Raw genomic sequence first — 24,864 nt, 5'->3', positions numbered from 1 at the left:
ACCGCTTCATCTCCTGGGCTTTCCTGGTGGACTTCCTGCCTCAACTCTGGCTGAAACTCAGTCTAGACATATCTAATAAAAGACGGAAAAAGAGGAAAGAGGTGAGAAAGAAGGAATATTGAGGAAAGATCATAACATAGAAGAAAAGAAAGAAAACATACAACCCCAATTCTACTCCTTATGCCTTCATCAGGAGCTCCTTTCTTTCTGGAGATGGAAAAAGTCTCTAAAAATAAATTTATGGGTAAATAATTCAATTGAGAAGTTAGTAATTTTCCTTTTATTGGAAGCTCCGTGATTTAACTGGCTCAGAAATGTGGTTCTCTTATTTTGAATTTGGCTAGAGGCTAAAAGAGATATCCATAAACGAGCACACAGGAGAGTAGATTAAAATGTAAAAGCGGTGAAATGCTCTGATTTTTCGTTTGACTTAGATAGCATTTCTGTGACATTTCCTTTTGAAAGCCAAGTATTTGATTTTGGGGAAAGAATAATGAATCACAAAAGGCCGACTCCCCGAGCGGATTGATGATGCCCAGGTTGGTCTGAGCGGGTTTCGTGGTTCCTGGTCACTGGGAGGATGAATTGAAACTAACACTCCCTGACTTTTTCCACAGTGGCACCACTTTTTAGAGGCAGACAGCGTAGGTGGCAGATTTTCTCCAATTAATGCGGCCAATGCTAAATTTTCCAGGCAGTAGTTGAATCCTCAGCATTTATTTTCAGGGAGACGGATCAAAAGACCTTTGAACTACTTAGAATCAAGAAGTTCTGTGGCGAAGAAACCACACGAGATGTCCTAGGGTCACCAATGTCACTGTTTTAAAAACCCAGATTTCTCCCATAAATAGAATGATGGCAGGCAAGGTCATCATTGTTAAAATAAAAAATTATATTTTCTCACCCTAAGATCACAGTATTGGGGAGCTTTATATTTTTAGGCTGTGAATAATCACCATAAAATAATATAATGATGTTTGCAGGTTGAGAAAAACATACATTGGTTATAATTTCTTACACTAGTATTTTTTAATGGATGAATATTGCCAGTTCAGTGTATACTTCCTCCAGTATCTCTTTTGTTCTGGATGCCAAGGATACAAAGATAGGAAACCTTGGTCCTACCCTCAGAGCCCTGAAATACTAGTGGAGAGACAGCTCTGCAAATAGACTGTCCTAATGAAGCAAAGTGATTTACAGAATGAGGACCAGAAGGCAGCCCGAGCCCACAAGAAAGGCCGCATAGAGGAGGCTAATTTTAGCTGGGATTGAAGGATGCATAGGAGCTAATATTAACTCAAGAGAAACAGTTTAAAAATCCCACAACACCTTTCAAGTAAATAACAAATTTTCCATGACTCTCTGCTACAATTTCTGGCAGGTGGCTCATAGAAATAATTTGTTGCCTTTCCTGGGACCCAGAGCAAATAGAACGGGTGTGTTCCACCTTTCCTGAGTAGATCCAAGTGAAGTGTCCCAGGTCATAAGGGGCATTAGAGTGTGGGGCCAGCTCAGACCACTGGTAGCCGTCCATGAGAAGCTTCTGCCATGACAGGAGCGTGCTACGTCAGTACCATCTGATCTGGCAGCTGCTGGCCAGTGCTGGCTGTTGAGTCTTTGAAATGCAGTCACTGCTGGGTACGGTGGCTCACGCCTGTAATCCCAGCACTTTGGGAGGCCGAGGCGGGCAGATCACCTGAGGTCGGGAGTTCGAGACCGGCCTGACCAGCATGGAGAAACCCCGTCTCTACTAAAAATACAAAATTAACTGGGTGTGGTGGCGTATGCCTATAATCCCAGCTGCTCGGAAGGCTGAGGCAGGAGAATCTCTTGAACCTGAGAGGCGGAGGTTGCGGTGAGCCGAGATGGCGCCATTGCACTCCAGCCTGGGCAACAAGAGCAAAAATCTGTCTCAACAAAACAAAACAAGCAAAAAACAAAAACAAATGTAGTCACTGTAATGGAGGAACTGCATTTTTTGTGTTATTTAATTTAACTTTCCAAGTCATATTGAACAGTGCAGAGAGTTGCTGCCGACTCTCTCCATACTTCTGGAAGCCTGCTTGATGGGATTGGGCCAGGAGTCAGTGCATCGTGGTTGGCATGGAAGATGGAATGGGAGGCAGAGCAGCTTCTCCCGTTCCTTAGCCTGCGATGTTTTAGCTGTTAGGAAGCAATTCAGGCAGGAAAGCAAGTCTGTTCCATTTAGGTTAGTCCCACATTTGCTGTTTGTTTGACTTTGAGCAGGACACAGAAGTCCTTCAAGCCCCACCTCTCCCCCTGTGTAATGGGCAGATTTTACTAGCTCATACCTAACTCTCCTTAGCACTCCAGAGGCACAGGCATAAGGTACAAGTTTTGCAGCTGGAAATGCATAAATGTGGATCCCAGTTCCAGCACTTTCTGGCTGAGTAGTCTTGGATCTATCAGCTCACTTCTTTGAGTATCAGCTTCTTCCTCTGCTACGTCCTGGTTTCCATGTTTTCCTTGCAGAGCTGCAATAAGGGTCAGAGATGCTATAGAATGGGTCATAATGCCTAGCAGGCTGGTAACCAATGCTAGCCATATTTTCAGTCTAAAGATTGGGCAAATGTTGGTCTGTCCTTGGTTGACCAACTCCTTCCTTTGAGAAGCACATAGCATCTGTACACACAGAAGCGTGTGCATGTGAGGGATTCATATATATCTGAGAACCTTCTGAAAGGAAGTTTATGAAAAAAAATTCACATTAAGTGAATTGTGCCAGAGTTAAAATTCTGCCAAGTCGACAGGGAGTCTGAAGATGCCTTTCTCAGGCCTAAGTGAACAAGTAAATGGGACAATTGTTGGAAACGTTTTCTGTTTTTCTTGTGAAACCCAAGTCTCAGGATGCTGGAGGAGAAGCCATTGGTGGGTATGGGTGTTCTTTGCAGATTTAACTTTCCAGGAACTGAGCAACGTTCTAGTGTGAGTCTCTTGGGAAAGTCAATTTGACTCTGCTGACTCAACATAACTCATTATAGAGCTGGCCCAGTGCCCACTCCCAGAGTTTCCTCTCTCACTGGTGCCCTGGAAGTCCTTATCTCTTCTGGAATTCTGGGCATGAGCATAAAAGGAAACCTGTTCAATATTCACAGGAGTATTCAGCACTGGCCAGGAGGTGCTGACGGGTAGCTCACTGGGCCCAGAAGCTGGAGAAAAGGCTTCTGCTTGCTGCCGGTGGGGCTGAGGCAGCAGGCAGAGCTGAGGACAGCGATTGTTCTTTGAGTCTGTCTGTTACTGAAGCTGCACAATGAACCACACATCAATCAGAACCTCCTGACGGGTGCTGCGTGTTCCTATGAATGTTGAGCAGTTGTTAGGGTAAGAAAACTCCTGGAGGAGAGCTGGGTGCCCAAAGCCACACTATAACTCCCTCTGCCCCATCCAGGTCTTTGCTTGAAATATCTAATTAAGATAAGTGTTTTTAAGAAAAACACAAGAAGTGCAGCAGACCAGGGCTTTGTCACAAAGCTCCTGGCTTGCATCTAGAAAATCAATGATGAGGCATGAATGCATGACCATTTTCAAGAAGGTGGCTTCTTGATTCTATGGTTGCTTGTGTTACAGTCACACTGGTGTGCTTCATGGATGGGTTCTTCTGTGGATCACAAGGCTTTGTTCTTACAGGGCCCTCAAGGTACACCAGGGCTGATAGGCCAGCCAGGAGCCAAGGGGGAGCCTGGTGAGATTTATTTCGACTTGCGGCTCAAAGGTGACAAAGGAGACCCAGGCTTTCCAGGACAGCCCGGCATGCCAGGGAGAGCGGGTTCTCCTGGAAGAGATGGCCATCCGGGTCTTCCTGGCCCCAAGGGCTCGCCGGTATGTTTATCTCCAGACTTTGAATGTGCATTTTACAGTGTGTATCTGCAAAGCATCGAGAAATGAGTAATTTGAATCATATCGATGTATTTCTATCTCCTTGATGATGGCACAAATGAACTTGTTTAATGATTCATGGTTCATGGAACAACTTAAGTCTATAAACCTAGGCATTGCCAGTTATTATTGACAAATAATTAGGTGATAACAGATCAGTGTCTTCTGATGCATTTGGGGGAACTGAACAGATGTGTCTGTGTATCTTTTTGCTTTGGATGGGAGGTGAAATCTAAAGTTAATAGTATTCATGTCATTGTTTTCAAAAGATTCCAGGTATCAACATCTCATTCTCTAAAGTATCTCCCTAAGTAGATGAGGGAGGAAGAATGCTCAGCTTAGGGAGAAGAATGCTGGTTTCACTTATTAACTACAAGGTGGCCCTCCTGGGAGGGTAGATGAAGTAAATAAATAGCGTGAGCCAGTTAACTCTAGTACTTATTGACCACAGATGTCAGAAGAATGCGATAAGGACAGGGTGTTAGTGTGTCTCTGACAACGGTGTCTTTTTCTTCTTCTCACATCAGGGTTCTGTAGGATTGAAAGGAGAGCGTGGCCCCCCTGGAGGAGTTGGATTCCCAGGCAGTCGTGGTGACACCGGCCCCCCTGGGCCTCCAGGCTATGGTCCTACTGGTCCCATTGGTGACAAAGGACAAGCAGGCTTTCCTGGAGGCCCTGGATCCCCAGGCCTGCCAGGTGAGGCCTGAGAAACTCGTGGTGCAGCATGAAGTTGTAAACGGAGGTTGGGGCAGGCACCTCGGGTGCACACAGAGGCCTGGGGCTCGCATAGGCCGGGGCGCACGCTTGGCTTTGATTCTTCCAGGAATTGGGGCGGGACCTGGGCAGGCCTTCAGCCTTTTGTGCCTCCCTTTCCTCATGTAGGTGATGGGCCAGGTAATATGCAGGTGGAGAACTTGGGTTTACAGTCCTCATAAGTAAGTACACAGCACGCGCCAGCTAAAGTCAGCCTTTGTATAGAAGTCACACCGAGGTCAAGTCATTTTCCTCTCCTTACCCATTTGGCTTTCCCCGATGAGCAGCCCATTTTGGCTTCTGTGCATCCCGAGTGGTGTGATCTCCACCTCTTCACAGTAGGCAGACGCCTGTGAATGGATTTAGAGGTCCTACAGCACGATGACGATTTCACTCCATGGTGGTTTTAGTTGTCTGCTGTTTTTGGAGTGAATCACGCGCCAAGCTGTATGCTGAGCATTGACAAGACATGGTCAAAACCACAGACGTGGTCCCTGCCCTCCTGCACAGCCTGTTCAGAGGTTTTCCAGAGAACCTGTAGCAGGGATGAGTGTGGGCTCCCTCGTCATTCTCCTCTCCCACGACTTGCTTATTTTCAGGGCCAGCGGGAGGGGGGTGTGGCGCTAGGCCTTGCACACAGCAGGTGCTAATAGTTTATTATCTGACTGCGATTCCCAGTAGACATGGAGCACGCCTGTTCTTCCCTAGAAAATCCCGGAATGAGAAGAGGAGAGGCCAGGAATGCCTTGTGTGTAGATGAGGGAAGTAAATGCGTGTTGCTAGGAAACATTCAAAAGTTGTAAAAGTGAGTGAAAGGACTTAAGGTGATTAAAAATATGTAACTAGTAAACCTTAAAAAACATAGTTATTTATAAAGTAGCTGGGGCCAGGTGCGGTGGCTCACGCCTGTAATCCCAGCACTTTGGGAGGCAGAGGCTGGCAGATCACAAGGTCAGACATTGGAGACCAGCCTGGCCAATATGGTGAAACCCCATCTCTACTAAAAATACAAAAGTTAGCTGGGCATGGTGGCAGGCACCTATAGTCCCAGCTACTCTGGAGGCTGAGGCAGGAGAATCGCTTGAACCCGGGAGGCAGAGGTTGTAGAGAGCCAAGATCTCGCCACTGCGCTCCAGCCTGGGTGACAGAGTGAGACTCCATCTCAAAAATAAATAAATAAATAAATAAAGTAGCTGGATATTTGAAATACCCAACAATAACCACGTTGGAGCAATTACAGCATGCCGTTCTGGCTCGCAAGTGTGCTGATTATGTCAATAACCATATTGAGCCTGTTTTATGAACTCCTATTCCCATTAGGGACTAATATTTCCTATTAATATACAGTGTATAGGCTGGGCACGCTGGCTCATGCCTGTAATCTCAGCACTTTGGGAGGCCAAGGCGGGCAGATCACCTGAGGTCAGGAGCTCAAGGCCTGCCTGGCCAACATGGTGAAACCCTGGCATCTTGTAATCCCAGCTACTTGGGAGGCTGAGGCAGGAGAATTGCTTGAATCCAGGAGGCGGAGGTTGCAATGAGCTGAGATCGTGCCATTGCATTCCAGCCTGGATGACAGAGCAAGACACTGTCTCAAAAACAAACAAACAAACAAACAAAACACACACACACACACACACACACACACACAGTCCAGTTCCTAAGCATTCCAGTATGGGAAATGTCAGCCAGTGTTTGATGGAAGCCAGGTGTAGTGTGCTAACATAACTGTTACTCTTATCCTTCTCCCTGTTGGTATAATCAGTGAGTACTTAGCATCAAGTTCTGACTCTGTTGATGGTTGCTCTTTGTTTAGAAGCGTCCCAGAAATGTCTCTTTTATGACTCCATTAGAGGTAGGGTGATACCGGGTTTGATGGAGGAGGACTTCGGTGAGCCAGGCATAGGGACTTCCGATCACTTTCCCTTGGGTCTCTTGATTCCACAATCAACAAATCAAGTGCTGTCTTTGTGTTTGTGACATCTGCAGATTTCCAGAGCTGTCGAAGGGAATTAGCTTTTCTTTTGGCGAGAAACTACCATCAGAGAAACCAGCTGGAGTACTCACAAATATACCCTAGCAGATGGGGAAGAAGGCTTCTGGGGAGGGGGAACAGGGCTGTTGATCCTCTCTCCCCACAGCTGTAGGGCTCCTTGGCCATCCAGACCCAATTAGCTTCGAGATTAGAAAACAGATGTCTTTGATCTGCCAGAGCTGTGTGTAACTGTGGTAATCATAAAAGCCTGGTGCCCAGGGTGTGTGTCACCAACAGCAGGCATTTCCTAGGGTCGTTCAGTTGGCGTTTCCCACAGTCCGTAGCTAAAGAATGTGCTGGCTGTTCTAGGGAGGCCCCACATAGCTTGAACTCTTACGAGGTGTACGAAGATTCAGTGCGTGCATTCTTGGAGGGGAACCCTTTGGTCCTTTCTTAACAGCGAAACCCTGACACTCCGGTGGCTCTCCTAGGCATGAGTGCCCAGAGGGCCGGGGCTGTGCTTCCTGGCTTGGGAGGAAGGATGGTTTTGCCTGTGTTGCTCAAGTGAGCGCGGAGCTCTCCAGCTGCACCATTACGGATAATGGATCATTCGTAATCACCCGCGGATCATGTCGTTTGGATAATTTCCCACCAAACGAACGTAATTTAGGTCAGTCTGAAAGCAACTTAGACTTTGGTAAATTGAGAGAGAACAGCGAAAGTATTTTGACTTTTTGAGACCGGCTCACTAAGAAATCACCTAGAGCCACCTCACATGTTGTTGTTGTAGATTTTTCAGCTTCTTGTGACTCTTAATTGTGGACTCTTAAGGGATTCTTGTGTCCAACAAACATCTTGGTCATTTTGGACATGCAAACGCATGGGGAGAAGCCTAGCTCTCTGTGAAAGGTCCTAGAAACACCAAGGGAAGAAGTGGAGAACACAGGCAGAGGCTCTGCTCTCCGGGCACTCGTGGTGCTGGGTAGGATGTGGCGTGCAGCCCACCCACTGCGTGTCCTCGCTGTGTTCCGTGTGGTCCTCATTCCTTCATCGTTTGTCTTTGCTCTTTTTTTTTCTCTAGGTCCAAAGGGTGAACCAGGAAAAGTTGTTCCTTTACCAGGTCCCCCTGGAGCAGAAGGACTGCCGGGGTCCCCAGGCTTCCCAGGTCCCCAAGGTACGATTGGAATTCCAGCTCACCGGGATACCACGAGAGTTTCCTCACGTTTTTCTCACGCTGACTGTTGGTCTTTCTCACCACAGGAGACCGAGGCCTTCCCGGAACCCCAGGAAGGCCAGGCCTGCCAGGAGAGAAGGGCGCTGTGGGCCAGCCGGGCATTGGATTTCCAGGGCCCCCCGGCCCCAAAGGTAACCCTGCCAGACGGACCCGAGCCTTTGGTCCACCTGTGACTTCTGTGAGAAAAGAGGAGGTGGTAGACATCAAAACACCACAGAAGCTGGTGACCGCTGTTCAGGGAGGCTTTCGGAAGAGCCCAAGCAGTGCTGAGCACAGCGATTTCAGGAGCTTCTAGGCAATAGCTGCCTTGCAGTGTAGGGTTTGGTTGGGAAGATGGGACCCTAAGGCTGTGCAAGCTGCATGGCACTGCCACCAATGGTGCCTGCTGAAACCCACCCTCCAGGTGTTTGCTTTTTATCCGTGAGGAAGACTCGCAGTCCACCTGAACACAGCCAGGGTGGGTTGGGAGTGGGGGGAGCGCCCAGGGGGAGGTGCAAGGAGTCGCAGGGAGGGGCCTTTGCTCCGAGGGGAGGAGTCCTACCGGTGTTAGAGCCGTCACTTCCTGCTGAAAACTGGAAGGAGGTAAGGAGGGAATTTCTTTTCCCCCTGCTTTTCACATTTCTTAGGTCTACTTGTCCCTCAGGTAGACCTTGATCAACACACTTGTCATCACAGACCTTCTGTTCGGGACTGAGGAGAAGGTGCTGTGAGCACAAAAGGGACGTGTTGTGTAAGGAAGTCTGTCTTCATACAACACACCATGCAGCCACACTTAGGTTGAAATCTCCTCCAGGCTCCCAGGCTTCTACCCAGAGGCTCCAGGCCCCATCCACCCTCACTGCTGTAGGCTGCTAGCTTGGAGAACAGGAGATGGCAGCCCCTTTCCTCTGACAGCCACGCAACGCCCACCCACACCACGGCTGCTTCCCTCAGGCTGGGCGGGCAGCAGAGCATCCCTGTTCAGGAGGGCCAGGCGCTGAGGCCTCGTCACACTCACAACTCCCTCACATTCCACCATGGCCTCACGGGGTGCCTCCTTCACCTGAGGCCGTGACCCATGTGACATGGAGTTGCTTGGCTTTGTGGCAGTGAGGAGGACAGACCCTATCTGTGCAGCAGCCCCACAGGGGATGTGACTCGGGTGTGTGCCACTGCAAACTTACAAATTACTGGACATGGGAGACCTCAGTGTTGCATACAAAGGGTCTGAACTAGTGGCTGGCCAGCTTCATAGCCCATCAGAGCTTCCAGGGCGGGGCCCAGACAGTGGGCAGGTGTCCTTCAGTGACAGATCCTGTGGGATCTTGAAAAGTGGGCCCGCCTTATAGACCCCTGGGGTCTGCATTTCTAATGAAGTGATGGTGGTGCCCTGCCCCCGCAACCACACCTTGAGTAGATGAATAAAGTGCCCTTCTCACCTGCAGGCGCCAAGGGGTATATTTCTTTTGTTTGGGGAGAGTAGGATGGGAAAGAAAAGTTTGAAGAGAACAGAAGAAAAGGAAAGGAGAGAGAAAGAGGAGGGCAGAGGTGCTGGAAGAGACAGCAACGCACCTGACCCCTCTGCCAGGCGGTCTCCCCTGGCCTCTTCCAGCCACCTCGGAAGGCCTCCACAGCTGACCTTCTCAGATCAGGTCGGCATCTCTGGGCAAGACTAAAAGTGAAGAAAGTGGGGAACGGCATTGTAATTGCAATGATTTTTTTTTTTTTTTTTGACTCTTTAAAACAGGTGTTGACGGCTTACCTGGAGACGTGGGGCCTCCGGGGACTCCAGGTCGCCCGGGATTTAATGGCTTACCTGGGAACCCAGGTGTGCAGGGCCAGAAGGTGAGTGCCAAGCATTCCCTCCATGACCCTTCTCCCCCATCCTTGTTATTAGTTGGATGGAAAAAATGCAGGTTATGAACGTCCCAGGACATGTTGGGCCAGCAGATTTTTGTTTTTGATGAAATAACATAGAATAGAAAGTATCAGAGAACGTAGCACATGGAAGTAAGTATTTTGAAGGGAAACACTTGTTTTGATTTTATGAAACATTTGTTTCAATTTTATGAAATTTTATGACAGACATTTTCTTGCCTTTGTAAGCTGGAACTCAGGGTAAAATATGTTTCTTACTGTGAGAAGCAGATGAAGGCTGTTTGAAAGCCACTGTCCTGAAAGAAAGCATAGTCACCCAGGATGGTTTCTCAGCCTCAGCACTACTGGCATTCTGGGTTCAATAGCTCTTTTCTGTGGGGGCCACCCTGTGCCTTTGTAGGGCTTTTGGCAGGAGCAGCCCTCCCTCCACCTATGGGTCACCAAAAGAGCATCCCCCTTCCACCCAGTCACAACTGAAAATATCTCCAGACATTGGCAAATGTCACTAGGGTGACCAGATTGCCCCGGCTTGAGAACTGTTGGTACAGGGTGAAGTCAGGATTCTCCTTGCCCTCAAATATTCTGCTACCAACTTGCCTATACTTGAAATTCTGCTCAGCAAATGTGAGCGACTACCGATTAGATCCTTTCCTGTCCTGATTGTAAGGAACCAATGTGAAATTGCCAGAAGGCATTGGTACCAAACGGGAGAAAGGGCCAACGGCCATCGATAAACGTTGCCAGTGATGGACCCAGGTGGGGCCTGCTCCCTGGCCCTCAGGAGAGGGCAGATGGGCACCACAGGGGCCATGCCTCTGGGATCCCAGGGGAGGTTTCTTCCGGAGAAATACCTGACAGCAGGGTGCCCTCCTCTGGTGGCTGAGGCTGAAGAGAAACCTTTGGACCTTTGTCTTTGTACAACCCGCCACCAGCTTCCCCTGATAACCTATGTTGCATTTGAACATTTAGTCAACCGCAGCAACTTGCGGATCATCTTAAACTTAGTGCAAGACTCAGGAGTTAGTAAATGCCTAATGGAATGGGAATGAAAGATTTAATTTACGATTAAAAATACCATGCTTTTTCAAGAATCCCCTTGATGGATTTTGTTCCATTTTGAAAATTTCCTTCCGGGACAAGTAGGGAAGTTACCACTGCCCACTAATGTCCAAATCCTCCCTCTCTGGAAATATCATTTGCAGACAGGGGACACCGGTGGAGCGCTGTGATTTCATGGCCACCTGCTTGCTTTGGAGCCTCACATCTATGCCTAAATCCAGGCCGCTTCCAAGGCACCCTCACCCTTTATTTTAATCATCTGTATCTATCAAAGCCCAGTGACTCATGCCATAGTTTAAAACGCTTAATTTACTGTGAAACCTTCATTAATCCAAAAAACTAAATAACTGGTGTCCATGCTAGCCCTGGAACCTTGCCATCTCTTAGGAAGAACTCCATTAACTACTCACAAATCATATCTGGCATTTTACCGGTTACTCAGGGCCAGCGCTTTGTCACAGGCACCAGGCTGCAGAGTTGAGGGGACAAGCTCAGGTCAGAAGACTTGAGAAGAATGTCATTTATCCATGGGGAGCCTTGCTTTTCCTCCTTTGTAAAATGAAAACAATAAAAGTTACCCACCTATGGGGCTTGTGCTGAGATTGAAAAGATATAATAGGTATGAGGAAGCTTTGCAAACGCTTGAAAAGGGTTGAGCAGATAATATTCTTACTAAATGCATTGGCAGTATCTGTTAAGTCTTCACTTATGCTATTGGTTTGATAAAAATACTGACTTTGCAAATCAATTTGCTTCTCTGTGCTTTGGGGATTTTCAGGGAGAGCCTGGAGTTGGTCTACCGGGACTCAAAGGTTTGCCAGGTCTTCCCGGCATTCCTGGCACACCCGGGGAGAAGGGGAGCATTGGGGTACCAGGCGTTCCTGGAGAACATGGAGCGATCGGACCCCCTGGGCTTCAGGGGATCAGAGGTAACTTCATGCAGATCAGTCTGGAGGGTTTCAAGGACAGGATGTGCTTGTTTTTGCATTCCCAGAGCCCCTACCGAGTATATTTGATATGTATTTGTTGAACGAACGATGCAAATCCTAGAGGCCTAGAGCTCGTGGCTTTCCGTTGCTGGGGCCATTCGTGTGCGTGGGTCTCCTAGGCCGGGAGACGTGCCACTGCTCCTGTACAGCTTACTCTCAATTTTTCTTCTCCAGGTGAACCGGGACCTCCTGGATTGCCAGGCTCCGTGGGGTCTCCAGGAGTTCCAGGAATAGGCCCCCCTGGAGCTAGGGGTCCCCCTGGAGGACAGGGACCACCGGGGTTGTCAGGTGAGTGACATGCTTCTAGAATTATCTGTTCCCAAAAGCATGCTTTTCTGAAGCATGGGGGATGAGGCTGGGGTCCCTATGAAGTGAAGCTTAGCACAATGTATGAGATAAAAAGAGAGAAAAATAAAACTCGAGTTTGTGAAAATAGGTTTGATTGTTTGCTTAAATGTAGTCCCAGATTTTTTTCCCACCCGCTGAGATGATGTGCCAAACAAAGAGACCTTTCCTTTATTGTATACTCCATCACGTTTCACATTTTATTCTAACTGATGTCTCTATATTATCTTTCCATAGGACGGTTAATTAGTGGTGGATAATTTAAACTAATTGAGTCCATGTCTAGAACCTAGCTTTGCCTTTGATCATAATAATCATAGAATTAAGGTGGTGCATGGAAATTAGAGCAAAACTAGCCCTAGTCCTAAGTACTGCGACAAGGCGGTGGTGGTGCTTAGGGTGGCATTGCTGACTCTCAATGACAGGAAAGGGGAGTGCTTTTCTTTTAGAACAAGAACCATTTGATTATCCTGACGACCCCAAACACCAACACCTAACAGATGATCCATTCAAGTTCCCAGTGTGGGCTTGTTCATGGGCTTTCTGCAGAAAGTCATAGTTAAACAGAGCACTGTACATTGTAGATCATTCTGTAAATTCTGCTAAAAGTTATTTGCGTTTCACCCAACTGCAGGCCCTCCTGGAATAAAAGGAGAGAAGGGTTTCCCCGGATTCCCTGGACTGGACATGCCGGGCCCTAAAGGAGATAAAGGGGCTCAAGGACTCCCTGGCATAACGGGACAGTCGGGGCTCCCTGGCCTTCCTGGACAGCAGGGGGCTCCTGGGATTCCTGGGTTTCCAGGTAAGTGATTTTTGAACTTCTGCCTGGATCCATCATGAAGACATGGGCCTCACCCTATTCTTTTTATGACTCTTAGCATTTACTGTCAGCATTCAGAGCAAGAAAATGTTCACAGTCCTTTCCTTTGGCCACAGGTTCCAAGGGAGAAATGGGCGTCATGGGGACCCCCGGGCAGCCGGGCTCACCAGGACCAGTGGGTGCTCCTGGATTACCGGGTGAAAAAGGTAGGGGAGCTGATAACCCTAGAAGCTCATCTTGTGTCTATTTCTCGATGCCACTTGGGAAATTCTCAAGTTGTCATAGATCATATTTCCCTTTAAGACGCCTACAGAAGAAGTTAGGAACATCAAGCAGAAGGCTGGGAGACCCCCTTCTTCCAGTAGGATTCCTGGTGCTCAATGCACATGGGTTGAAACTGTGCTTGGCCAAGCAAATCAGAAAGAAGCTGTGCTTTCCTTCTTGGCACAGATGAGATTCTTCTTGTGAGAAATGGTGGAATCTTCAGCCATGCCAAGATACAGGGACCGAGTCCTTAGGCTCAGATTAACAACCTGTGCAAGTTTACAAGGCTTCATCTTTATTTCTTATCTTGTTATTTGAAGTTGTTCCAAAATAATGTCTTTTACAAAGAATTACTGTAAATATGACACATGAAAAGGTCATTTGTTTTGTAGAATGATAAAATTCCTGTTCTATTATTTTGTATAGAACTGAGGGGCACTATGAATAAGAGTGATAAAGATATGTAGGAAGGAGAGAAATGTAAGTTATCTAAACCTGAAAGCCAAGTCACTTGCAGTAGAGTTATTAGCGCATAACGAATTGTAGAAAATGGCTTTTTACTGCTCATTTACCTGGGGTTGGATTCTTCTGTGTCTCAGACACTGGCCATTAATGCCATTTTGGACAAGTTATGAGTGCTTTGTAGCCTTTTTGCCAGCTGCTGTCCCTGTCAACAAGAACATGAGCCTTTTGAGCACCTCTGTGACACTGGCCCAGGCTCACCAGTGCCTTCTCTTTCCTCTGCAGGGGACCATGGCTTTCCGGGCTCCTCAGGACCCAGGGGAGACCCTGGCTTGAAAGGTGATAAGGGGGATGTCGGTCTCCCTGGCAAGCCTGGCTCCATGGATAAGGTGGACATGGGCAGCATGAAGGGCCAGAAAGGAGACCAAGGAGAGAAAGGCAAGTCCAGGAGGCTTCTCATGGCCAAGCTCGGAACCACAATATGCCTTTCCTGGGTTATCGGGTCCTCCATAAATAATAACCAAACCAACCTGCGTTTCTGCAGCAACTTGCTTGCAAGCAAATGCGGGTCATTGCTATTTTCTTCTCTGATGTGTAGGACAAATTGGACCAATTGGTGAGAAGGGATCCCGAGGAGACCCTGGGACCCCAGGAGTGCCTGGAAAGGACGGGCAGGCAGGACAGCCTGGGCAGCCAGGTACAGTGTGGAGCTCTGGTCCCCAGTGTGGCAAGGGCTCGGGATGAGGCCTGTGTTCCCCAGCTCTTTCTGTAGATGTCAACCTGTCAGACTGCTTTCTTTATGGTTCTAGGACCTAAAGGTGATCCAGGTATAAGTGGAACCCCAGGTGCTCCAGGACTTCCGGGACCAAAAGGATCTGTTGGTGGAATGGGCTTGCCAGGTAAACTGGATTTAGAAGAGGGTTCTTTAGCATGTGTGCGTGTGGTACTGGTAGGGCATGTCTGCAGAATGAGATCCTCTTCAGCTGAGACGGACAGAATCCAGGCACGTGTGTCTTTCACATGAATTCATATCCCCAGCTCTGAATGGTCTCCTGCTCAGGGATGGATGACATTTGGCTGACAGAATGGCCATTGCTAAGAAAACTCACCATCTAATGGAATAAAACATGGGCTGTATACAGTCAACTTTTGATGATCTCCAAGTGACCATCCCCTTGGCTAGGATCTCCCTAAGAGACGACGGCTTCTCCATCCAGGCTTGTCAGCCTGAGTAGCTTATGGCTCCAGAGCCCTTTGTGTTAGTTCAGAAGAATTCTCCGGACTCCTCTGCTCCAATCCTGGACTAGCCTTAATGCTTTGCCATCCGTGTCTATTGTAGTGAGAGCAGCCGGGAAGAGGAGGAGAGTGCGGGAAGGGCTGGGTGGTGATGGTCCTCAGAGCTCACTCAGAAAGGGGGAGAGTTCAGATGGGAAGCCCATCTTTCCATCTCCTCTTGAGTCTTGACCAGGTGCTGTTATCACTTTAATTAAAATATAAGCACCTAGATTGCTGGTCATGCCTATGTGTGAATAAGCCTGGCTACCAGCATGCATCACAGAACCGAGTGTGCACAGACTCCGGCCGGCCTGCCTCATAGTCCCTGTGACGTCTGGCTAATGAGAGCTGGCTGTATAATAAAGAACATAAGATCCATTTTTATTCTGTTGAGAAAGTAAATATTCTAGGTAGTTAATGTATTTCTTCCCTGTCTTATAACATGATGGTCTTAAAGGACAGGAGAGACATTTCCTAGCGTGGCTCTGATGTGATCTGGGTGACTGACGTGTTCTGGGTCATGAGCCGATTGATACATGAGGGATGTGCATTCTTGTATCTCAATCTTGGCTGGTTGTGGGGGATTCACGTTCTTGTATCTCATTCTTGGCTGGCTGTGGAGGCACTTTTTCATTTGTAATACCAGCACTAGCTAAGCCCAAATCAAGTTTCAATTGTTTGTGTTTATAGGAACACCTGGAGAGAAAGGTGTGCCTGGCATCCCTGGCCCACAAGGCTCACCTGGCTTACCTGGAGACAAAGGTGCAAAAGGAGAGAAAGGACAGGCAGGCCCACCTGGCATAGGCATCCCAGGGCTGCGTGGTGAAAAGGTAACCAGCGCTCTGCGTGGAAAGGTCCCCTTCTCCCAGCTCAGTGGAGATGCTGTCTGAGAAATGCTCAGCAAATATCTCAGCACACTCAATGAGCCATAACACACAGGGAGTCCCATAAGGCAGCACAAGTCACCTCTCCTTCCCCTTGTATTCACTACCTCTCCCCCAAGGAAGAATCTAGAGATGGGTGAGAGGCTAAGGTGGGAGACAGCTGTCACTGGGATAAAACAGAGAGGATGGAGGGCGAAGAGGAATGGCAGGTAGAAACCAGATGGTTGGCTCTACTGTGCCTAAGTTTTCCTCTCCATTCAGAAGTGGACTTTGATTCTTTGATGAGAAATCTGGAAATGGAGTTTTGCAATGCAATATTCATTGCACCAAAATGTATACCATTATCTATAACATGCCTACAGATGCATGCCCATGGACAAATGTAAAGTTAATATGCCTGACTTTTACTTGCAGGGAGATCAAGGGATAGCGGGTTTCCCAGGAAGCCCTGGAGAGAAGGGAGAAAAAGGAACCATTGGGATCCCAGGAATGCCAGGGTCCCCAGGCCTTAAAGGGTCTCCCGGGAGTGTTGGCTATCCAGGTAGGTGAGGGGGGCTTCTCTTGGACTTGGGGAATCTAAGAAATGAAAGAAAAGCCCAAACTTATGGATGTTCTGGTGTTTTGTTTTTTTCTTTAGGAAGTCCTGGGCTGCCTGGAGAAAAAGGTGACAAAGGCCTCCCAGGATTGGATGGCATCCCTGGTGTCAAAGGAGAAGCAGGTAGAGGGCCCTCTTTGGGACACAGCCTGGGCACATAGAGAACAGTGGCCAGGGGATGGGAGGCCCCAGGGAGTTCCCATCACAGACGGGGAGCAGGGAGGCCAGCTGTCCTGTCTCCCATTTTCAGATGGGCAAACTGAGTCTAGTGCAGGTTACAGGATCTTTCTGAGGTCTTGTCACGAGCAGGATCTAGGACCTAAATCTCCAAACTGTTTTTGTGGCCATCATGGAGTTTTTGTCACCAGCTTTGGAGGGTCAGGGTTTGGTGGTGTTGCTGAAAGCACGCAGGGTCCTTTCTGAAGGGAAGTCAGAACCGACCTCAGGAAAACCAGGTGTGCTTGGGAGGGAACAGCTCCCTTAAAGGATGTCAGCAAAGGGCCATTTTGTGTGGCAACTAGGGTGCTGTGAGAGGTTATGTGGGTGTCTGATGTGACTTTTCTCTTTGAGGTCTTCCTGGGACTCCTGGCCCCACAGGCCCAGCTGGCCAGAAAGGGGAGCCAGGCAGTGATGGAATCCCGGGGTCAGCAGGAGAGAAGGGTGAACCAGGTATGGCCCAACGCCCCATTCCCTATCAGAATCAGCAGTGTCCACTCCCAGAGACCTGCAGACTGCCTGTGTTCAGTGAATAAAGCTGGGCACAGATGGCCCCTAGACTGCACATCCCTGCAACTACTTAAACACTGATGTGGATGTGTGGAATAGAGTGGGATGAGTGGAGGGGAAGAAGGGAAGGGGTATTTATTATCCCATAAATACTGAGGGCATCTTCCCCTGAAATAACCTGAGCTCTCAGTGGTGAGTCAGAGACACATAAAATACCTGCTGTTAGAACACTTTCCATTTCCCTTGTGGTTGCTATGACAAAACAAAACAAAGCAAAGCAAAACAAAACTCTTTTCTTTGCCCAGCATTTCCCCATTTGAGGGGAAATGGTTGGAAATATTGGTTGGCCCCTGAGTCTGCTCCTGTCACTGGTGGGCTTTAACTTGGCCATAACTTGGACAAAAGTGCAGGTGTGATGATGACAATCACATACACAGTAATATTCGTATTTAATGCAAGAGAGAGATAAACACACCATTTGAAGCAGGTTACCCCTGACTTGGGGGGACACTGGGAGGACCACCAAGAGCATCCACAGCTATTGGTGCTGGCCTCTTTCTTAAGTTCATTTTTTTCATTCCATAACTTTATATTCTATACATTTGTTTTTCTATACAAACAATTCATAAAAATACCCCTGCACTCCTTTCCCCCGATTTGAATCTTCCCTCAAGCCCTTTGCTGACGTTTGTCATCTCCCCAGCATCTGCTGCCCCAAATCTCTTTGGCTTTCCCCACCTCCCTGAGAATAGCAATTAGTGGATGGTTGTCTGAGAATCCCATTTGCTTATCTCCAGACGGCAGCAGGAAACAAATACTCATTTGCACAGATCATTTGTGCTAAATGCCATGGTGGTTCTGAGCTGAAAGATACTTAGGAAAAAGTACTAAATTAGGAACATCCAGTCAAGGGTATCTTATTATAACTGTAGGAATATCATTTTATTACAAGGGTGCAATTAACTAATATCTATGTACTCCACAATATACATAGTATTATTGCAGAGTTGATAGTGCTTTCTGTTGTACCTGCAGATGGATTGTTTAAGTAAAGAGAAACGTTGCATTTTACCCTCATCTTATAGGTCTACCAGGAAGAGGATTCCCAGGGTTTCCGGGGGCCAAAGGAGACAAAGGTAATCTTTGCTCACTGTGCTCTTCCTTTTCAACCAACCGCTGCTGCCTGATTAGCAGAACAAGGGGCAGTGTCTTCAGGATGAAGCCCCATCCCTGTTGGCCAGGCAGCAACGGGATGGAGGATGGGTGCTGAGCCCAGAGGGCAATGCCTGCAAGACACATGTGGTTCCCTTCTAATTAATGGATCAAAATGGCGTGCAGTACACTCATGATCAGAATTATCTTTTACTTGGACTAATTTTATAAAAATCCAGCAGAGAGGCGAGACCCCTGTCATTTTTATGCCTAGAAGGTCATCAGAATATTGAAATTCTGACTTTCTAGAACTGGTTATACTTATGTGAACGCAGGACAGTATGTAGCACACACCACGAGACAAAAACATGCCCTGCGCAGCCACGATGTGCTCAGTACTAAGTGCAGCTGAGAGTTGGCCAGGAGCTTGGGAAGGCAGTCTCTTCTCTCAGAGAGCTGAGCATTTCATGGGAAAGCAAAGGGGACACAGAAAATACAAGGCATGTGAGCTGCACGACACTGAAGAGAAGCCACAGGTGGCTGCAGCCAGGAGCTCACACACAGCATCCATGGGCATGCTTATGGCCCGTGGCTGGGCTGGCTGAGTGATCCCACTCAGTGGGAGGATTCAGAAAGCCCTGGAAGGCCTTGGACTTCAGCTGAGAAGGAGCAGGGGCACGGAGGTGTTGTTTCTCCCACCCCCTGGTTCTCCCCGAGACCAGCCCAGAGTGTTTCCTTGGCAGGCATGTAGTCTGACACTGGGAACCCCTGGGTTGAGAAGGATGGCCTGGTGCCGGGTGGGCTGCCTTGGGAATGGACACTTCCCTCTCCCTTAACTCACAGAATCCCTCAGACACAGAGCCCCTTGCAAATGCACCTGCTCAAGGGGTCGCTGTGGGCTGTTCCTGCCCTGCCTTTCCTACCTTGCCATGTGATCCCGCACACTCCTTTGGACATGCTGCACTGCCCTTGCACAAACTCTATGCAGCACCTTGCGTTTTCCACTCATTGCTGTGTGAAATCGCAGGGAGAATCCCCAGGAGAAGAGAATCCCAAATGACCACTTTAGGTCTTGACCCTATTTCATTCCCTTTTCCTTTGTTTTGGAAATAACCTTAGAATTTTGGCATTTTTATTGGTAAGATTTGGATACTATGTTTAAAACTAAACATGGAATTTCTTTTTCCTACAAGCTGTTACTTTTTAATTTTTTAAACCTGCTCTATTGAAGTTTCACTGACAGGTCATAAACTACAAATATTTAAAGTGGACAATTTGATAAGGCTGACATAGGTCTACACCATGAAAACATCCCCACATTCTAGATAGCAGGCAAAGCCTTCCCCCAAAAGTCTCCTCCGTGGCTTCATAATCCCCCGCTCCTGCCCTCTCCCCATTCCCCCAAGCAACCGTCCATCTGCCTTCTGGTCCTCTAGGTTAGTTTGCGTTTTCCAGCAGTTTACAAAAATAAAACCATACACTTCGTAGTCTTTTCAGCCTGACTACTCTCCCACGACATAATTCGTTTGAGATCCAGCCCAGTGGTTGCTCACTTCTTTCTATGGCTGAGTAGTGTCCCACTGCATGGATATAACATGATTGGCTTGTCCAGCCCATTCATGTGCTGATGGAGTGAGGCTTTCGTTTAGCAGTGCACTTGCTGCAGATGTCTTTAAACACAATTCAGATGCCTTTGCCATAGAACACGTCTTGTAAGAAGTATGAAAACGATAGCTGGGTTCCTAGCATTCTGAGCTCTTTTTCCAGCCAGGCCATGGTCGGATTCTAGTGTGTTATTAAAGAGAAGGAGGGATCGGAGCCCTTGCTGCAGTTTCCCGTGGTGTCCCTGGAAGCCCCCTCTGAGCGGTCCCTACAGGATGAGGCATGCCTCATCCCATCTCTGCCGTCCACGCTGGAGATTACTGTTCTGCTGCTGCGTTTCCCATCACCTCAAACTGTTTTTCTTGTTTAGGTTCAAAGGGTGAGGTGGGTTTCCCAGGATTAGCCGGGAGCCCAGGAATTCCTGGATCCAAAGGAGAGCAAGGATTCATGGGTCCTCCGGGGCCCCAGGGACAGCCGGGGTTACCGGGATCCCCAGGCCATGCCACGGAGGGGCCCAAAGGAGACCGCGGACCTCAGGGCCAGCCTGGCCTGCCAGGTAAGGGCATCTCACCAGGGGCCAGGGCTGGGGACTGGGACAGAATTCACAAAAGGAAATAGTGTAAAAGAAATAGTTAAATTCTCAATTGGGCTTTTTTATTTAGAAGTCTGCAGCATTTATTACAGCTTGAAATTGTGTTTGGCCCCCATCGAGTCAAAGCTTTTCTTGTATCCTTTCTGTCAAGGAATTTAAGTAATTAGGGAGATGCAAGAAAGGAAATGATTGGACAAGCCTGGACTCGTGCCCCGTCGGTGGCGTTTGACTTAAACCAGCACAGCACTTGGGCCCACTTGTGGGTTCTGATGAAGACCCCTGTAGTGGTAGCACAGATGCCCGGGCACCACTGACCGCAGGCCATTTTGGACACGGAGACAGTGGCATTTCTATGTCTGTCCTTCCTTCCTTCCTTATTATTTCCTTCCTTCCTTCCTTCTTTCCTCCTTTCCTCTCTCCCTCCCTCCTTCCCCTCCCCTCCTCCCGCCCTCCCTCCCTTCCTTCCTCCCTCCTTCCCTCCCTTCCTTCCTTCCCAGACCTTCCTCAATTTCTGTCTCAAGGGTTCACATTGTCGGTCCAGTGTTTTATCAGAGATAGTGGTGTTTCTATTCCCTCCCTCCCTCCCTTCCTCCCTTCCTCCCTTCCTCCCTCCCTCCCTCCCTCCCTCCCTCCTTCCTTCCTTCCTGGACCTGCCTGGATTTCTGTCTCAAGGGTTGTCACTGTTGGTCCAGTGTTGTATCAGTGAGGGGCCGTGGGTGGCAGTATTGATAGCCCCACAGCCCAGGGACACTTGTGCATATTTAACCCCAAATGCGTGGCTTTCTTCTCTTCCATTAGGACTTCCGGGACCCATGGGGCCTCCAGGGCTTCCTGGGATTGATGGAGTTAAAGGTGACAAAGGAAATCCAGGCTGGCCAGGAGCACCCGGTGTCCCAGGGCCCAAGGGAGACCCTGGATTCCAGGGCATGCCTGTGAGTTACTGATTTGTAGATTTTTATTTTTAAAGGAGTCTTTTCTGGCCAGAAGTATTCATATGTGTCTATGTGTGTATGTATTTTGTGTATGTATATATATATGTGTGTGTGTGTGTGTGTGTGTGTGTGTGTTACACTCCCACATCCCCACTAAATCAGTTCTTTCTTTCTTTCTTGCCAGTAACCCACATCTTTATTGGCATCAGAGTAGGAAACTATTGTAACATTTTTTTACAATCCAGTTTTCCAAGAACCATAAAAGGGAAATGTTATACTGCTGGAAATTATGGCTCAATGCCTAAATTTAAGACCTATTCACAAACTCAATGTAAAAAGCAAGCCAATGTTGTTTTGCAGAGAACAATTCTGTAAAACTAGCCCAGCCATCTCTTAGGACTGGCAGGAGGACTGGGAGTTGCAGTTGAACAGTTCAAGTCATAAAAGACAACCAGCAATATTCCATCTTTCTTTACTGACCTGATCCAGATACAGAGTCTAAGTGGTGACTTAGACAAGCCTTCAGAAGAGCACATCTCAGGGTGCAATAAGTGACCAGCAGCCTTGTATATTTCTGTGTGTGTGTGTGTGACTTAACTTTGGCTCTTTGCTGCACCTGAATATATAGCCCTTCTTAGTGGTGGTCATGGATCTTTGGTTTGATTTTTAGCTTAACCACGTCCATGGCTAAAGGATTGTGTTTACGTGGCTCGCTCATTCAAATAGCTGGATTAGCAGAGCTTTATTCTCTGTGTCTGTCTCTCTGTTTCCTCTATCTGTCTCCATCTGTCTGTCTCTCTCTCTCTCTCTAACACACATTAGGAGAAAGAGAGAGTACATCAGGGGAGATCAGGAATAGGAGGGATTTGAGACAGACCTCTGCAGTTATGTTGGAGCAAGCGGGGTTCTTCTGTAAGTCAACACATGTTCTCCCTTAAAGGGAAAGCTTTGAACTGCTCAGCAGCAGAGACATATCTTAGAGTCATCAGACTACTTTCTCAAGGATGGATACAGAATAGCTAAGCTTGCTGGGTGCAAAACAATACGTGGTGCTGATTTACTTCTGAATCAGTAAGTTATGAAATGCTTATAAATAATTATGCAGAACTGGCTATAAGGAGTAGCAACAGTCATGTTTACCCATTCCCTGTCCTCAAAGCTGTGTGTATCTCCACAGTATAGCAAATGTGTATGTGAATGTATTTTTGGACCCCTATTGCTATATTGCAGTTTTCCAGTAATGTAAGCGTAGGTAATTTGTCAAATATTTATGTATTCTCATTTTTATTCCTCAGTAACATAGAAATATACCCCATTCCCGGCTGGGCCTGGTAGCTCACGCCTGTAATCCTAGCACTTTGGGAGGCCGAGGTGGGCAGATCACCTGAGGTGGGGAGTTCGAGACCAGCCTGGCCAACATGGCAAAACCCTGTCTCTACTAAAAATGCACAAGTTAGCATGGTGGCTCATGCCTGTAATCCCAGCCACTTGGAAGGCTGAAGCAGGAGAATTGCTTGAACCTAGGAGGCAGAGATTGAAGTGAGACGAGATGGCGCCACTGCACTCCAGCCTGGATGACAGAGCGAGACTCTGTCTCAAAAAAAAAAGAGGAAGAAAAAGAAATACACCCCATTCCTGGTGCCAATCAGTGTCTGTCTGTCTCTATATACAGACTTATGTATAAATATGTGTTTGTATATATGTTTATATACATATATATTTGTTCATGTTATTTTGGTTTGACACTTTAAAAATAAGGCTAAGAAACAAATCTACGTAAGAAATAAAACAACTTGTTACATGTTGCTGTCCACGACTAGAGAAAGGAACGACTTGTTGAAATGGAGAGAAAATGAGCCCCTATTTTAAAATACATGAATATTGCCACAGTATAAAGGAAAATACTCGTTCCTTAGCATTTCTTAATTGTCTTTGCATATTTAAAATCAGTTTTCAGATAAGACATGAAACTAATTCTAAAGAAAACTGACTGCACTTGAGGATTAAGGGGAAAGTTTTCAGAAAAGCTCGTTGGCTGGTGCTGGATGGCTACGTTGCCGTCATAGGTGTTGAGGGGGCCCTGGCTCTGTCTGTGGCATCGTGCTGTGAGCTGGAGGTGGCAAGGGCGGGACATTTGCCTGCTCCTCAGGCACTTCCCCTGTGGATGGACAAGCAGAGGAGATACATGGGAGGGAAACAAATGCTTCTACTTTCCAGCTTCCCGATTGAGGCACATGCAAAGGTGTTGTTATTCTGTCATTTAAGAAACCACAAGGCACCATTTGTTCACAAATGTGCTTTCCAAAACATTGAGGGGCTGTTTCCGTTTTCCAACTAGCAGGTTACTGGAGAGACTTAACCTACATATCCTGAGCAATTCCCAACCTCCTCTTTGTCTGTTTAGGGTATTGGTGGCTCTCCAGGAATCACAGGCTCTAAGGGTGATATGGGGCCTCCAGGAGTTCCAGGATTTCAAGGTAAGACAGCACAGGCCTTGCTGCACAGCCTTTGCAGCAGCAGATGCTGTGTGAAGAGCTTGCTAACCTCGGGCACCTTAGCACTGATAGCACCGCTGCCATTATAGCACGAGATACTGTTCTCTTCAAATTAAAAATGGCATTTCTGTGTGGCAGCCCAATTTGTATAATCTTATGGATGCCAGTGTAAAGACATTCTGATTTTCTTATTAAGAATCAGTGGATCGTTAATATCTCAATAAGAAGTCATGGATTTGGGCTATTCATTAATTTATTCATGTATTAAACACACATTTTTGGGCTGCTTACCAGCTCCCAGGCACTGCAGTTTTTACTGCTGAGTCAGATACACGTGAAAGGCGAATAAGACAGGTCGCAGCCTCAAGGTGTCCTGTGGTCCAACTGGGGACATGTGTGAATCAGATCGGGACCAAAAAGAGTGCCCCATGCCCCTCCACTAGTTGGATCCTTTTACAGTTGGCTGCATGCTTATAAAAATGTATGTAGCTTCTGGGTTCTAGAAAAAAGAGTTTCATTAAAAGTTTTACACACGTGACCAGAAATAATGCTGTTTTCTTCCTTGAAGATAAATTGGAAATTTGTTCACTGTCTATGTGTGCATATATGTGTATATATGTATGTGTATATGTATGCATGCATAAGCAGGTGTATGAATGTGTATATATGGGTATGCATATATGAGTATATGTGTGTGTATATGCATTTATCTATACATTTGTGTACATGTATGTGTGTGCACTAGAGAGAGATATATACCCACACATATTTGTATATCATTGGGAATTCTGTGCAAGACAGTGCTTTCCCTCTGCTTTTAGGCCCAAAAGGTCTTCCTGGCCTCCAGGGAATTAAAGGTGATCAAGGCGATCAAGGCATCCCGGGAGCTAAAGGTAGGAGAGTTTGTTGATCTGTGGACACCTTACTGGTGCTTTGTGAAAATGTAAAAGCCAGGA

The 24,864-nt window shown here is 47.5% G+C and overlaps 1 protein-coding gene across 2 annotated transcripts in view; it reads left to right on the top strand.

Moving 5' to 3' along the window:
• Nucleotides 1–24,864, top strand: part of COL4A1 (collagen type IV alpha 1 chain) — a 158,449-nt gene that overhangs the window by 116,758 nt on the left and 16,827 nt on the right. For both annotated transcript variants that reach the window (XM_016925527.4, XM_063792319.1), the window contains exons 25-45: nucleotides 3,649–3,840; nucleotides 4,425–4,593; nucleotides 7,707–7,799; nucleotides 7,886–7,990; nucleotides 9,586–9,683; nucleotides 11,554–11,704; nucleotides 11,939–12,052; nucleotides 12,744–12,911; nucleotides 13,046–13,135; nucleotides 13,941–14,093; nucleotides 14,254–14,352; nucleotides 14,465–14,554; nucleotides 15,621–15,760; nucleotides 16,229–16,355; nucleotides 16,452–16,532; nucleotides 16,980–17,078; nucleotides 18,221–18,271; nucleotides 20,260–20,445; nucleotides 21,280–21,413; nucleotides 23,818–23,890; nucleotides 24,730–24,801. In XM_016925527.4, coding sequence (XP_016781016.3) covers nucleotides 3,649–3,840; nucleotides 4,425–4,593; nucleotides 7,707–7,799; nucleotides 7,886–7,990; nucleotides 9,586–9,683; nucleotides 11,554–11,704; nucleotides 11,939–12,052; nucleotides 12,744–12,911; nucleotides 13,046–13,135; nucleotides 13,941–14,093; nucleotides 14,254–14,352; nucleotides 14,465–14,554; nucleotides 15,621–15,760; nucleotides 16,229–16,355; nucleotides 16,452–16,532; nucleotides 16,980–17,078; nucleotides 18,221–18,271; nucleotides 20,260–20,445; nucleotides 21,280–21,413; nucleotides 23,818–23,890; nucleotides 24,730–24,801 — 2,485 coding nt within the window. The remainder of the gene's footprint in view (nucleotides 1–3,648; nucleotides 3,841–4,424; nucleotides 4,594–7,706; nucleotides 7,800–7,885; nucleotides 7,991–9,585; nucleotides 9,684–11,553; nucleotides 11,705–11,938; nucleotides 12,053–12,743; nucleotides 12,912–13,045; nucleotides 13,136–13,940; nucleotides 14,094–14,253; nucleotides 14,353–14,464; nucleotides 14,555–15,620; nucleotides 15,761–16,228; nucleotides 16,356–16,451; nucleotides 16,533–16,979; nucleotides 17,079–18,220; nucleotides 18,272–20,259; nucleotides 20,446–21,279; nucleotides 21,414–23,817; nucleotides 23,891–24,729; nucleotides 24,802–24,864) is intronic.

Source organism: Pan troglodytes, chromosome 14 (genome assembly GCF_028858775.2).
Source record: "Pan troglodytes isolate AG18354 chromosome 14, NHGRI_mPanTro3-v2.0_pri, whole genome shotgun sequence".
In the NCBI taxonomy this organism is placed as follows: domain Eukaryota; kingdom Metazoa; phylum Chordata; class Mammalia; order Primates; family Hominidae; genus Pan; species Pan troglodytes.
Note: the sequence above shows the minus strand (reverse complement) of the source record. Positions and strands in the feature narration are given on the sequence as shown.